Source organism: Dendroctonus ponderosae, unplaced genomic scaffold (genome assembly GCF_020466585.1).
Source record: "Dendroctonus ponderosae isolate FM_Combo_2020 unplaced genomic scaffold, Dpon_F_20191213v2 Dpon_F_20191213_6, whole genome shotgun sequence".
In the NCBI taxonomy this organism is placed as follows: domain Eukaryota; kingdom Metazoa; phylum Arthropoda; class Insecta; order Coleoptera; family Curculionidae; genus Dendroctonus; species Dendroctonus ponderosae.
This window is the reverse complement of record NW_026018814.1, coordinates 3,043,754-3,056,722: the sequence shown is the minus strand read 5'-3', so window position 1 is coordinate 3,056,722 and position 12,969 is coordinate 3,043,754. Positions and strand designations below refer to the sequence as shown.

Below are 12,969 nucleotides of genomic sequence, written 5' to 3'. Positions count from 1 at the left end.
TCCGCAGGACTTAATTTTCTACTTGTTTAAGTAATTTTTCAAATAGAAAATCTAATAAACACATGTATACCAGTCATAAGCCATACACGAATGCACAAACCGTGCATAAATAAAGCAAACTAAAATTTTACGGTTAGTTCGAGCAGGAAGTTTGGGTTTGATAACAGGTTATTGACATCATGGACCCAAATGGTTCCTTGATAAGATGATTTTGTGATGAGAATCGTAATATTTCTCACTTTTGCAACGATGCCAGTGTTTCCAGTTTCATAAACTGCGTTTCAATAAACGCAGTTTGTGAAACGTGCCGAAGCTCTGGTGAAAACGGTCCGTAGTTAAACACGTTTAATTTCGGCGTTTAACATAAACTTAGTTTCGTCAAACTGCGTTTCGCTTGTTTCTGATGAAAATGGGGCTTAGGGACTAGGGGAGACGGCAGTTTAAATCCACAAGCAAAACGAAACTGAATATTTTACTGTTTATTGACTGCATATGTTACATAAGGTACAGTTTTACGCAACTGTTGATGTCATCAATACAAAATAAATATACCACTGCCTACATTTATTTTGAACTGTAACGAGAAAACTCCAAATGCGCAGCCAAATTACATTACTTCCCTAAAGAATAGGGCATTGACGTAATTGCATAAAATAATCCAGTCAACGCCTATGACCGATAACAGACTTACAAGAGGACTTTACTATAACTCAGAGACGCTAACTGGTTTCACGCTGGCGCATATCGTGAACTCACATCGTCAACTCCATTATCGCGTTCACTATATCGTTCTGGTTATTTTTAAGCGCCTTCACTGCCTTCACTCTACTAACATTGGCCTGTGACATCACTAATTCAACGTCCTTGTCTTCAACCCCAGTCTCGTCGATCTCTTCATCTTCGTCAGATTCTTCAGCTATCGGAGCCACAGCTGTTGTAGTGGTGCCGGATGCACCATCACCCGCCGGATTGACCTATGGGCAAAACAATCAATTAAATTTCAAAATCACTAGTTTTTGGCAACGGTGGGCTTAGAAAACTATGTCACATTACATCAGTTTTTCGTACCTCTTTGAACTTCTCAGCGGCGGCTACTTGAGCTTGTTGAGAAAGATCTTCAATTTTAGCTTCACCAAACACAATGTAAGTGTCGCTGACCGGGTTCTTGTAGACATCGGGTTTATTGATGACGAAGAGGATGTTCTTTGATTTTCTGATCGTTACCCTGCTAACCCCTTGCACCTGTAAACACTTCAAATGAGAAAGAATCCAATTATTTTCGTGATACACTCACTGGCTTCAGCCCCAATTTAGACATGATTTTTCTGGCTTTTTTTTCGCCTCGGGATTGTTTGGCTTTTGAGACCATATCAACTGGCAGACCAGCTGCGGACGCTCCAGGAAACGCTGCAGTGGCAGCAGTGGCCGCTCCAGCGTCCTCCAATTCGGGAATTTCTTCATCTGAATCACTCTCTGAAATCAAATTACAGGAAATCCGGCTGAAATAGGGCTTTCAACATACCCGTAGAAGATTCGGCGCTTTGTTCTGGCTTCTCAGGTTTGGGTTCCACCGGAGTGGCTTTGTCAACTTCAGTGAGTTCTGGCATTTTGATGGCTTAAATAAAAAAAACAACAAATGAGCAAAGGTATTAAATAAGGGGCTTGAATTCTTGATGCACAAACTGCGTTAAATCAGACTGCCAAGTGTGATTTCAGTTTGCTTCATAAGAGTATTTTTGCGAAACCTTGGAGTGTAATCATCATATGCATGGTGTTGAGAGCTATAAATGGGCATAGAGCTGATAGCAATTAAAACAAATTGCTTAAATTAGGGGTTAGGAGTCCATGGACCCCGTAATAGCGAAATATAAGAAAATATATTTACGGAAAGGGACTTTTAATCGTTTTCTTACTTTTAGAATATGTTCAATGGCTCAAACCATCTGAAGATGGTTGAAATAAAAGAAAATTACCTTTAGTCCGCTTTCAAAGGGCCGCTTCTGAGAGAAAAAGTGGACGAAAATGTAAATGCTGTCAGAAAAATGATAGAAGTCATTCGAGGACTACATAACCGGCAAGCCAACCTTGAACCTAAGCAATGCTAAATATTTGGCAACATCGACAGGAAATATTATTATTAAGTCTTTTATCTTCATCGGAGCCCTCTAATGCGACACGAGTAATTAAAAAAAAAACATCAAATTTTTGGGGCATTAATGTACAATTTTTACGCATATTCATAGGCCGCTCAGCAGCATTAAAAACCAATTAATTACATGTCATCTGCAAAGATGCGTTGTTGCCTGACTATCTACGTCAAAACTAAAAACTATCAAGACCTAACCTAATAATATTTGACAAACGTTTGTGTACGTGTTTGAGCCCCTAGTAATTATTTGAAAATATGGAAGGGTGCCTTTTAGTAAGTAAATAGCGTGATTAAGGACCAGTAAATTAAGGGGTCACTTTTAGGAGCCCACACTGTACACCGTCAAGGGCATAGTTATTTTGGATAGCGACGGGAACAGAATCCTGGCTAAATATTACGACGTCAAGTCTCTTCCGACAGTCAAGGAGCGAAAAGCATTCGAAAAAAACCTCTTCAATAAGACTCACAGAGCAAATGCAGAAATTATTATGCTGGATGGCTTTACCTGTGTCTACAAGAGTAATGTGGATTTGTTCTTCTATGTTATGGGGAATTCAAATGAGAATGAGGTAAGTATGCACTATGTCAGCCCTGTTAGTTAAGTCCCAAGTTTTCCTGACCAGTAGAGCTTTAAATGTGGGTGTAAGAGTTCTCCAAGCAAACTGTTCGTTTTTCAACCATGTGAAGATGTTTGCTAGTTTATTGGCTTAAAGTAGCTAATGTATAATCCTTATGTTATTTCAGCTTATCTTAATGAATGTTTTGAACTGCCTGTATGATTCATTGAGTCAGATTTTGCGAAAAAATGTGGAGAAACGAGCTGTTATGGACTCGTTAGACATTGTTATGCTTGCTATAGACGAAATTTGTGATAGTGGGTAAGTCTGCCATATCTATGTTACGTCTTCTGTCGGTTTTCACTGAGGAAACTTTCTATAGAATCATCATTGATGCGGATTCTAGCTCCGTAGTCTCAAGAGTCGCAGTGAGAAGTGATGACATCCCAATTGGAGAGCAAACTGTTGCTCAGGTAACCAATGCAATTCACTCTCTATTTTGGTGACAGTTTTTAAGTCTGATCTCAGTTACTTTGTTAATGTGATTTAAGTAGGGAGTAAATGCATTAGCCAGTCACTAATCATGTGATATCATTTGTAGGTGTTTCAAACTGCAAAAGAGCAGCTCAAATGGTCATTACTTAAGTGAGTTCAAAGAGCTCAGAATCCTTTTTCTGTATAATCTTGGTATTTATCATCAAGCCAGAATGTTCCGTTTAATGATACAATTTAATATACTTTACAAATAGATTGAACAAGTTTTTTAGAGGGAAAATACTTTGCCAGTTATGTGTGTCAGGATGATTTCCCTTACACTCTCAAATACCCTTTTGATGTTATTCGTATCGGTGGCAATGGTGAAGTGCACATGAACGTCTCTCGGCGACAATTCCTCATTAATGTTGTATCCTGGCACAAATCCCACATTTTCAATTTTAACTGGCATAGACGCAATACTCTACAACACATGGGCGATATTGAAGTTGTAGAATGATTTGTTTGGCAACATGTTTAAAACTCACCAGGATTTTGTGCCTCATGAACAGTTTGGCTCTCTGATACTCGTCACTTCCATCCCATTCGTCCTTTTTGGATGGAATATAATTGGCGTACTCTGGAAAGTATGTTTCCACTTTTCTATGCTGTTCTTGAATCTTTCGCTGCAGCAAATCCTGCTTATTGAGGAATACAATCAGGCCCGCCTCTCTAACAAACCTGCAACCATTTATAGTGATTTAATTTGTTTGGTTTGGAGACCTCAAAACGCACTTGGTTCTATGGATGTCCTTGAATAAATCGAACGCCTCCTGTAGGCGGTTTTTCGTTGGGTCTTCTCGCAATTTTTGGTCAAAGTCGCTGGCGCTGATCAAAAATAGTATTGCCTGGATGCCATCAAATGCTTGTATCCATCTTTTGCGATGACCTAGACAAATTCGTCAAATTTAACACACGCGTTTAATTTTAAAGACTCACCGCGTTGACCGCCCACATCATACATCCAGAACTTGGCACTGCTTCCCTCAAACTTCGATAGAGGCACCTCAAACTCTATTTTCGATATGCTTTTAGTCTCAATGCGGCAAAATAGGATATCTTGCGTATCGGGGATGTAGTCTGGCTGTTTTATCGCATCAATTCTGTTGAGGAAACTAAAAAATGCCGGTTTTTCGAGTTGGAGACCAAACGGGATTTTTTTTAAATAATACTTACTGTTCTGCACTATCAATGAGTTGGTATTCATTCGAACGTTGAAACGTTTCCTTAACTCCTTCATCTTGCCATGCTGCTTTAACATGGTTAAAATATTCCTGCAGAGTGAAATTATTAGTTCATCATGAGCAGCTTTCCATAAATGGAGAAAACTTGTAATTTTTGGTCATTCTGTATGAGTTCTCACCTCGTTATATTCTGATGGCTCTTTGGGCCCCAAATTTAATATAAAATCGATCGAAATTCTGGTGTCTCCACGTCTTGGTTGTACGGGTGGATCAATTTTATCCATATTATAGAGAATATCGAATATAGATTCATGGATGTTCTGTTTGATATTGGGAATTCGGGCTTTGCGATCCCTGAAACCAAAGACATTCCTGAACAATCGAAAAATTGATTGAAAGCGCTTACTCATCCGAGAATCCGTTGATATGCAAAATTTTCATCTGTTTAATAATTGTGGTCTTTCCCGATTCGCCTGTACCCAAAAGCAGAATTTTCTTCGTATCGACGAACACTTTGGTGTATTTCCTCGCTTCTTCGTCATCGCTAGTCGGGGTTTGAAAGCGACAGCACAAAGCCATTTTTTACAACGGCAACTATCACTTTTATTAGATTGAACCGTGCAATGGATTAAAGTAGATTAGGCTACTTTTGGAATTTTAAATCTTATCAAAGCGTTAAGAAATTTGATTAGCCAGATTAAGTCATCGGATTTTAAGTATTATTTCACAAGATTATTATCTTGAGTGGCTCAACAAGACAATACTGAGTAAACAGACTTGCGGCATTTCATGGGCAAACATCCAAAATCAAGATAGCTATAAATAAATAAGTATATATTTCAAAAGCCAGTAATAAATGGACATATGTATAATTAAATATAGAATATTTTAAAGAACAAAGATTATCACATATTAGGTACACATTACTCGAACGGGCCGTGTTTTATGTATCACATTTGGAGCCGATATCAATACAAAGCAATCACATACACAAGTAACCATTAGAGGTCAATACTGTTACTATTTTTCTCTGCCGAAATGCATAATCCTGCGGAAAAGTGCGGGTCCATTCCAATGACCGTTCATCATCAGGGTCCAGTAGATAGCCGGGATCACGTTCTTCTTCAACAGATACATCGACAATCGTTCCTTATCCTGACTGAAAGGAAATGTTTCCAGCGGATTCAAGTCGTAGTCAAATTCCGCCAAAATACACTTATCGTAGCCGGTTATCAAGGGACATGACGCGTAGCCATCGTAAGTCAAAGGCATTTCTTTGCCCCGCATCACTGCCGCTAGGTTTTCATACACCACTTCCGTTTGGGCGGCTAGAATTCAATGCGTTAGTTGCTTGGTGGATTTACGTAGTTGACAAATCACCTGCAGCTGCTGCGGTTTTCGAGTTCGGCGAAGAACTGCAGTCTCCCAGCGCAAATACGTTAGGAAATCTAACGTGTTGCATGGTAAATTTATTAACTTCCACAAATCCAGCTGCATTAGTTAGGTCTTTGTTTTGGCTGATGGCCTGAGCAGTGGACATGGGCGGAGTCACGTGAAGCATGGAGAACTAAAACATTACAGTCAGTTGATGATTTGTTCTCTTCAATTGAATCCAAACGTACAGGCAGTGTAAATTTCTCTTCTGGGGTGTCCAACTTTTCAAAAGTGGCTTGCTTTGCATCAGGATCAATCGACACCAGATTCGTTCGTGTATTAACGGCGATGTTCCGTTCCTTGCAGATTTTCCATAGGGCATCCGCATACTTTTTCACTCCAAAAATGACCGGCAGAGACGTGTTATAGATTACTTGCACTTTCTCTCTTTTGCCTTGCTATAAATGCAACCAGCTAAGTATTAATAGTTTTGCCTTAAGATATAGATAATGCTTTTGACTAAATTGAACAATCTTCAAAGTAATTGGTACGAACGGTATAAATTAGTTGGAAACTCTTTAATCTATTGCGTTTATGTACCTTCCTCAGGTAGTCATCTGTGAGATAGCAAATTTTCTGGGGAGCTCCAGGACATTTAACCGGGGAGTTTGGAAAAGTAAAAACAGCGTTCCCGGAATTCACTCGCTGCATGGCTCTGTAAACTCCTGGGGCGTAGTTAGGGGCGTATATGGAACAAACCCCTGTATCAGGCTGGTTTAGGGATTCGATCAAGCCGGGAATCTGTAAATAAATTGCATGAAGTTTTCCAAATTAATTAACAATTGAAACCTTCACATACTTGTTCATATCTGGGGATAATTCCAGTGGCAACTACCAAGTAATCAAACTTGATATTGTGCCCTTTTGTTGACCGGACAACATTCCCCTTTAGATCCAACTCAGCAGCTTGGTCCTGAATCCAAGTACAATTTCCTGGAAGAACGTCCTTCTCGCGTCTCCTTGTGTCCTCTATCTGCTCAATTCCAGCTCCAACCAGGGTGAACAGAGGCTGATAGTAGTGATCGTGACTAGGCTCTAACACCATCAGTTCATTTTTCTTCAATTTTCTGGATAATTTTGCGGCTACCGCACAGCCACCAGTACCGCCACCGACCACCAACACCTTGCAACTGCAATTATGATTACAATGTTGAAGAATTGGCCCTTAAAAAATCAGGTGTCCACTACCTGTAGTCTTGGTTGATGGCATTTGTTACCGAAATAGGCCTTTTAGCTAATGTAGAGTTGAGAGTTTGATAAAAAGCTTTGGACGAGCGACCCAATAACATGATTCGTTGCTTATCGGTAAGTGTAAATCAAAAATATGCAAATGAACTCAAAATGTTAACGGAAAGTGATACTTTAATGACAATCACAAGAAATAAATAACATTGAGGACTTAACCTGTATATTTGCCAAACATTGTTTCCGTGTTGCCAAGTTTTATTCAAAACAGCTTTGGTTGGATCTAACCGTTTCGTTTCAAAGGACTTTTTCCACATTTATGTAATATATTTCAACTTCAGGCATGTTTTTTTAAACGAATTTGATTAACCCCGCTTTTTATAAATAGAGTATGTAATTTTTCAAAGTAAAAGCTTCTTTTTCCATAGTCCAACGTACAAATTATTTTAAATTGGAAGGAAGAAGATCTTGCCGCCAAAAATTGAGCTAACCTATAATCTCCTGTTGTCTACTGTTAATTTATTTGTTGTTTTTGCCAATTTCAAGCTTTCTTGTTAAGGCAAAGTGAGAATGGCAAGTTCAAACGAATTGGAACTGCGTGAAGCTCAAAGCCACTACCAAGACTTTTTAGATGATGAGGTAGGGACTGATTTCCGCTCTCTTAAGGACACAATTAGCTTCCTTTGCTTACCTAGGAAGACCAAGGAAAATACTCAAAGTTAATCAAGGATATGATAGAGGAGAAAGGCAGACGTCTGGTGGTGAATGTAAATGATCTTCGAAGGAAGAACCCCGTCAGAGCGCTGGCCTTGTTGAATCATGCCTTCGAAGAACAAGCGGTGTTTCAACGAGCGCTAAAGGAGATAGTCAACCAAATCAACTACGAGTATGCTAAAGATACGGAAGAGTTTTTCATAGCGTTTGAGGGAAGCTTAGGAAACAAACATGTTTCTCCCAGAACATTAACTTCGCATTACCTAGGAAACCTCATTTGCGTGGAAGGGATTGTCAGCAAGTGTAAGGCGGAGAATTTTGCGTTAAACACAAATTGTATATACTTTCCTGACTGTGTTTCAATTCCAAATCAAAATTAATTCCTGGGTTTCAGTCATTTATTGTCTTTATTTATCAATTAACCGGTTAATTCGGTGCATTTTGCAAATACACCGAAACGTATTTTAATTGATAAATAAAGACAATAAATGACTGAAACCCAGGAATTCATTTTGATTTGGAGTTAAACACAAACTCAAATGATGCATTGCAGGTTCTTTGATTTACCCCAAACTAGTGAGAAGCGTGCACTATTGTCCAGCCACCAAAAAGTTTATGGAAAGGAAATACACGGATTTAACATCTCTGGAGGCCGTGCCCTCCAGTGCTTTGTATCCGACGAAGGTTAGTAGGATTAGCACAGACTCAGACAGTCTCAACTCTCAATTGGCGTTACTAGGATGACGATGGGAACCCATTGGAAACAGAGTTTGGCTTGTGCAGATACAAAGACCATCAAGTGATCTCAATTCAAGAGATGCCGGAAAAGGCGCCCGCTGGTCAGTTGCCCCGGGTGGTAGATGTCATCTGCGACAATGATTTAGTTGACGCCTGCAAGCCAGGCGATAGAGTTCAAGTGGTTGGGAATTTCCGATGTCTGCCTAATCACCAAGGAGCTTTCACTAATGGTGTATTCAAGTACGCGAAACACTATTTAGGCTGGAAGGGTTCAACACACTGAGGAAGCTTCATTTTAGGTCCATTATTATAGCTAATAACATCAAGCTGCTGAGCAAAGACACAGTGCCATCAATTTCAAGAGAGGACGTTCAGCGCTGCAAGCACTTAGCGAAATCCAATAAAAACATTTTCAATCTCCTGGCAAAATCGTTGGCGCCGTCCATTCATGGCCATGAGTATGTTAAGAAGGCCATCCTGTGTCTCCTGCTGGGGGGCGTTGAGAAGAATTTGGTAAATGGCACTCGTTTGAGGGGTGACATTAACGTCCTGTTGATTGGCGACCCGAGCGTAGCCAAATCTCAGCTTTTAAGGTATGTGTTGCATACTGCCCCCCGAGCCATTCCTACCACTGGCCGAGGGTCTTCAGGCGTGGGTTTAACTGCAGCCGTTACCACAGATCAGGAAACTGGTGAAAGAAGATTGGAGGCGGGAGCCATGGTGTTGGCAGACAGGTACTTCGACGGAATTGAGGAAAATGTTGATCTTTTACTAACTGCTTAAATAGGGGAGTGGTTTGCATTGATGAGTTCGATAAAATGAGCGATATTGATCGGACAGCCATCCATGAAGTTATGGAACAAGGAAGAGTTACGATAGCAAAAGCCGGCATTCATGCCAGCTTGAACGCTAGATGTTCTGTGCTGGCTGCCGCCAATCCTGTCTACGGAAAAGTGAGTAAAATATGGGCGATGTTGCCTCGTTTTCCTTCAAACTTACTTCTAGTACGACCAATACAAAACGCCGATGGAAAACATCGGTCTACAAGACTCCTTATTGTCGCGTTTTGATTTGCTGTTCGTCATGTTGGATACTATCGAGGAGCAGACGGACTTTGAAATATCGGATCATGTGGTCAGGATGCACATGTACAGGTATACGACTAATATAAAGCTGCAACTAAGCACGAATATAAATTGTACCGTGGATGGCCGGGTATCAAACTCTTTCTTCAGCTTCCAACTTTTATTCACCTCGGTATAACTTTAAATGCGGAACAGGAACAAACTAACTTCAAAATTACATATTTACATTACTTCATATTTGACAGTAAATGGGGCGCAAATGGGGCTCCCATTTACTAAAATACCACGACTTTTGATCCCCCCATATCAAACGTGAGTACCCCAGGCCATTTCCGTTACAATATTGTATACTGTTGAAGTGAGCATTGTTTAAATAAATAAACTCAACTATTAGTGAAAGGGGCGTGAGTTGAGAAGCATTCATTGCCTCATCACGATTTAACAAATGATGACCTAAATGTGTTTTTTTCGTTTTACCAGAAATCCTCTAGAGCAGGACGGTGAAATCCTCCCAATGGGATCAACGGTGGACATTTTCAGCACCCACAATCCCGATGAGGACGACTTAAAGCGAGTGCCCACCTACGAGAAGTATGACGCGCTTTTGCACGGAAACAGTCGTAAGAAAAGCGACAAAATCCTAAGCGTGGACTTTATGAGGAAATACATTCATTTTGTGAAAATCCTCAAGCCACAACTAACTGATGAGGCGTCGGAAATCATTGCCGAGGAATATTCCCGACTGCGATCGGAGGAGATGTTGGAGAACGACGTGGCTCGGGTATGTCCACCTATTTTCTGTCGACGTTTCCAAACAACACATGTTTGTTTTTAAAACTACCTATAAACACGTTTAGCAAACAAACTCCAAGCTTAAACAGTTTTCAATCAGAGGCAGTTGAGTTAACACATCATGGCACAACTGTGTTTAAATAGCATTAGCAATGAGGACTTTGAAAAGTTTTTCAAGAAGATGGTAACTCCCTTACTACCTTTGCAGCTTGTGCAATATCAGTCATTTATTTCCAGACGCAACCAGTTACGCCGCGTACACTGGAAACAATGATTCGTCTATCAACAGCCCACGCCAAAGCTCGAATTTCCCGTTTGGTGACGGCTGAAGACGCGCGAGCCGCCATCGAGCTCATCCAGTATGCCTACTTCAAGACCGTGTTGGAAAGAGAGAAAAAGCGGCGCAGGAAGGACGAGGACTCCGAATCTGACGGCGATGAGGAGGCCAGTCAGCCACCAAAGCGCAGCAGAAGACTGGTAAGTTCATTATTTGCTTTGAAATCTGAGATGGAAGTTAGTTGAACCGCGTCTTTAGCGATCTGAAGATCGAGGTGACACAGACGATGAGCTGGCCACCACGCAAAGAAGCGGACGCAATGGAACAGCGTCAGCTGATATCGAACTGGCCACTGAGCTGCCGGCCAGTCTGGCATCCCAAGAATCAAGTCCAATGGAAGTGGATGAATCTCCCAAGGAAATCTCCCAGGACAGGTGAGGGTTTCGCTCCAAACTTCAAGTAATGTGCCACTAATTCAGTGACTGGATTTCAGACTGTCGTCCTTTAAGGCGTCCTTAAACAGAGCGTTCCAAGAAAGCAGGACTCAGTCCCTGAGTTTAGTGAAAGTGAAGGAATTCATCAACAAAGACAACAGCACTCCGTATTCGCAAGGCGAAATTGAGGCGGCGATTGAGAAGATGTCTGATGAAAACCAGGTGATGATGGCAGACGGGATTATATTTATTATTTAAACTAGCGTAAGTGTAATACGGGGTTTTTCTGCTACTTGAATCATTCAGAAAATGTATGTTAAACATTGGCATGAAATGTAATTTTTATAATTAAATAAAGTTTCGAGACCATTTGCAATTGGACCCAACCAGGCCACAAGCTATTCGAAGCCTTACAATCTATACAAGGTATGTGTATGTATTGAACGTACCTAGAGACGACAGCTACACAGTAATCAAGCCAGTATTAATTGGGATATACATATAACAGAAATGCAAGCACGTGTGTTCGGTTGTAAGGGCTTTGCTCCTATAAATCCGTCCCGTAAGCTCACATTTACGTTCCATATTGTAAATAGTCCTTTAATAGTTTTGGCAACGGCAGAGCTGGAATGTCGCGCTTGTTCATTCGGTGCAAGATAACGTCTCGACAGGCAGCTTGCAAGGTTGAAACTGAAAGTCGTTTAAAAAAACTCATTCTGCAGCTTGTGGTCAGATCGGAATTGCTTACCGTGATATAACTGGATTATTCTGACCTTTTTTGTGGTTCCATACACATCCACAACTACGTGTAAAGGTGTGTTTTTGTACGGAATATGCTTTGCACACGTGCCCATGTCGACGCCGTTAATAATATAGTGCATTTCCGCTTCCTTATCATCTACTGGAATATACATCACTCCTATTCGGGACCCTGAAACACTGAGAATGATAGAAACCCGGTTATTTAGGCAAAAGAATGCATACCCATATCAGTGGGCAAGATGTCATCACAGCCTCTAGTGGGCTTCAGTAAGCTGACTGGCACTGAGCCCCTGCATGTCTCGATATGCGAATTGTAGTTGTTGAACTCCGGCCTGTTTCCATATTTAACATACATGTATCCTTGGTCCACACCTAGCACGCGTGTATCCAGCATGTATTCTAGAATGTTATTGTGCGCTTTGCTGATACCGTATATCCACGACTTGCCCATATCGACCAAGTCTGCAAAACACCCAGGATGATCGCACTTTGTGCTTGGGAGGGGCTGCAATTAATTTTACCAGGCAGTGCATATTGCGGTATTGACTGTCTCCTATACATTTCCAATGGATCCAACTGGGTGAGACCGAGCCGCATATGTCCACTCCATCCAGACTCGTTCTGCTCAATCTCCACAAGAAATATCTCGCCGGGCTGAAGCGGTCTTTCGCTAAATGTTATAGAATTGGCAAACGACTTGTTTCGGCAGGCAACGGTATTGTTCTCAGATAGCTGAATGTAGGCCCCATGATAGGGCAGGAACTTGGTGACGTTGGGGTTGTTTGGGCCCCAATCTGGCTCTGGTACAATTTTGTTGCCGCGCTTCCTCTTTCTCATACTCTCGCTGATATCAGCCGGATTGAAATTCATTCACTTTCTTGCAAGTTATTGAATCAATTTGGGTTTTGTTACACTTTGTTTACATCAGCTGTTTCAATGTTATTACACTTTGACTTGCTATGACATTGGGTCTGTGGCGCACTCTATCCGCCACTTCTCAAGTAGCAGCTTCGCAAATTTGTCGAAAAGGGAATTTTTGGAAGAAATGCCACTAAGAAAAAGTATTAGTTAAGGGAAATTTTACAGTAAAAGAACATTTTTTTCTTCAAAATCCTAAAAGATCC

The 12,969-nt window shown here is 40.9% G+C and overlaps 6 protein-coding genes across 7 annotated transcripts; 2 read left to right on the top strand and 4 right to left on the bottom strand.

The window, feature by feature from the left end:
• Positions 1-466: 466 nt before the first annotated feature.
• LOC109536364 (nascent polypeptide-associated complex subunit alpha) lies at positions 467-2,082 on the bottom strand. The gene is made up of 5 exons (XM_019902551.2): positions 1,974-2,082; positions 1,523-1,615; positions 1,295-1,473; positions 1,069-1,242; positions 467-974 (listed from the first exon to the last, which is right to left on the bottom strand). Exons 2-5 carry the CDS (start codon positions 1,605-1,607, stop codon positions 753-755), a joined length of 660 nt encoding a protein of 219 aa, XP_019758110.1. The 5' UTR covers positions 1,608-1,615; positions 1,974-2,082; the 3' UTR covers positions 467-752.
• A 230-nt stretch (positions 2,083-2,312) lies between these two features.
• Positions 2,313-3,456, top strand: LOC109536365 (coatomer subunit zeta-1). The gene is made up of 5 exons (XM_019902552.2): positions 2,313-2,422; positions 2,473-2,718; positions 2,894-3,027; positions 3,089-3,179; positions 3,308-3,456. Exons 1-5 carry the CDS (start codon positions 2,405-2,407, stop codon positions 3,353-3,355), a joined length of 537 nt encoding a protein of 178 aa, XP_019758111.1. The 5' UTR covers positions 2,313-2,404; the 3' UTR covers positions 3,356-3,456.
• LOC109536362 (guanine nucleotide-binding protein G(f) subunit alpha) lies at positions 3,397-5,149 on the bottom strand. The gene is made up of 7 exons (XM_019902547.2): positions 4,831-5,149; positions 4,604-4,778; positions 4,417-4,514; positions 4,180-4,355; positions 3,976-4,129; positions 3,729-3,921; positions 3,397-3,664 (listed from the first exon to the last, which is right to left on the bottom strand). The coding sequence occupies exons 1-7, from the start codon at positions 5,001-5,003 to the stop codon at positions 3,470-3,472; spliced, it is 1,164 nt and encodes a 387-aa protein (XP_019758106.1). The 5' UTR covers positions 5,004-5,149; the 3' UTR covers positions 3,397-3,469.
• Positions 5,150-5,241: 92 nt separating this feature from the next.
• LOC109536361 (sulfide:quinone oxidoreductase, mitochondrial) lies at positions 5,242-7,245 on the bottom strand. The gene is made up of 6 exons (XM_019902546.2): positions 7,047-7,245; positions 6,658-6,988; positions 6,399-6,599; positions 6,047-6,256; positions 5,805-5,991; positions 5,242-5,752 (listed from the first exon to the last, which is right to left on the bottom strand). The coding sequence occupies exons 1-6, from the start codon at positions 7,145-7,147 to the stop codon at positions 5,445-5,447; spliced, it is 1,338 nt and encodes a 445-aa protein (XP_019758105.1). The 5' UTR covers positions 7,148-7,245; the 3' UTR covers positions 5,242-5,444.
• Positions 7,246-7,254: 9 nt separating this feature from the next.
• On the top strand, positions 7,255-11,505 carry LOC109536359 (DNA replication licensing factor Mcm3). 2 transcript variants are annotated; one of them, XM_019902545.2, is made up of 11 exons: positions 7,255-7,682; positions 7,739-8,060; positions 8,311-8,441; positions 8,497-8,735; positions 8,795-9,229; positions 9,283-9,448; positions 9,501-9,649; positions 10,061-10,361; positions 10,610-10,849; positions 10,908-11,083; positions 11,143-11,505. In XM_019902545.2, exons 1-11 carry the CDS (start codon positions 7,614-7,616, stop codon positions 11,339-11,341), a joined length of 2,427 nt encoding a protein of 808 aa, XP_019758104.1. In that variant the 5' UTR covers positions 7,255-7,613; the 3' UTR covers positions 11,342-11,505. The 2 variants fall into 2 exon arrangements, with proteins under 2 accessions (XP_019758104.1, XP_019758103.1); XM_019902544.2 differs by having other exon boundaries at positions 7,739-8,093.
• On the bottom strand, positions 11,413-12,884 carry LOC109536363 (neuralized-like protein 2). The gene is made up of 4 exons (XM_019902550.2): positions 12,367-12,884; positions 12,068-12,307; positions 11,832-12,014; positions 11,413-11,773 (listed from the first exon to the last, which is right to left on the bottom strand). Exons 1-4 carry the CDS (start codon positions 12,713-12,715, stop codon positions 11,658-11,660), a joined length of 888 nt encoding a protein of 295 aa, XP_019758109.1. The 5' UTR covers positions 12,716-12,884; the 3' UTR covers positions 11,413-11,657.
• Positions 12,885-12,969: the final 85 nt, after the last annotated feature.

Bases quoted from the DNA above. Each gene is read 5' to 3' on its own strand.
- LOC109536364 (XM_019902551.2), bottom strand. From the start codon at position 1,607: ATGCCAGAACTCACTGAAGTTGACAAAGCCACTCCGGTGGAACCCAAA. The intron at 1,474-1,522 runs GTATGTTGAAAG...ATTTGATTTCAG, and splicing joins AAGCGCCGAATCTTCTACGG to AGAGTGATTCAGATGAAGAA. The intron at 975-1,068 runs GTACGAAAAACT...TTTTGCCCATAG, and splicing joins CCGCTGAGAAGTTCAAAGAG to GTCAATCCGGCGGGTGATGG.
- LOC109536365 (XM_019902552.2), top strand. The intron at 3,028-3,088 runs GTAAGTCTGCCA...AACTTTCTATAG, and splicing joins GACGAAATTTGTGATAGTGG to AATCATCATTGATGCGGATT. The intron at 3,180-3,307 runs GTAACCAATGCA...TATCATTTGTAG, and splicing joins GAGAGCAAACTGTTGCTCAG to GTGTTTCAAACTGCAAAAGA.
- LOC109536362 (XM_019902547.2), bottom strand. From the start codon at position 5,003: ATGGCTTTGTGCTGTCGCTTTCAAACCCCGACTAGCGATGACGAAGAA. The intron at 4,779-4,830 runs GTAAGCGCTTTC...CTTTGGTTTCAG, and splicing joins ATCAACGGATTCTCGGATGA to GGATCGCAAAGCCCGAATTC. The intron at 3,665-3,728 runs GTGAGTTTTAAA...CATGTGTTGTAG, and splicing joins TCATGAGGCACAAAATCCTG to AGTATTGCGTCTATGCCAGT.
- LOC109536361 (XM_019902546.2), bottom strand. From the start codon at position 7,147: ATGTTATTGGGTCGCTCGTCCAAAGCTTTTTATCAAACTCTCAACTCT. The intron at 6,600-6,657 runs GTATGTGAAGGT...ATTTATTTACAG, and splicing joins TTATCCCCAGATATGAACAA to ATTCCCGGCTTGATCGAATC. The intron at 5,753-5,804 runs GTGATTTGTCAA...ATTGAATTCTAG, and splicing joins GAAAACCGCAGCAGCTGCAG to CCGCCCAAACGGAAGTGGTG.
- LOC109536359 (XM_019902544.2), top strand. From the start codon at position 7,614: ATGGCAAGTTCAAACGAATTGGAACTGCGTGAAGCTCAAAGCCACTAC. The intron at 8,094-8,310 runs GTATATACTTTC...GATGCATTGCAG, and splicing joins TTTTGCGTTAAACACAAATT to GTTCTTTGATTTACCCCAAA. The intron at 9,230-9,282 runs GTACTTCGACGG...CTGCTTAAATAG, and splicing joins GCCATGGTGTTGGCAGACAG to GGGAGTGGTTTGCATTGATG.
- LOC109536363 (XM_019902550.2), bottom strand. From the start codon at position 12,715: ATGAATTTCAATCCGGCTGATATCAGCGAGAGTATGAGAAAGAGGAAG. The intron at 12,308-12,366 runs GTAAAATTAATT...GGTGTTTTGCAG, and splicing joins ACCGCAATATGCACTGCCTG to ACTTGGTCGATATGGGCAAG. The intron at 12,015-12,067 runs GTATGCATTCTT...TCAGTGTTTCAG, and splicing joins CATCTTGCCCACTGATATGG to GGTCCCGAATAGGAGTGATG.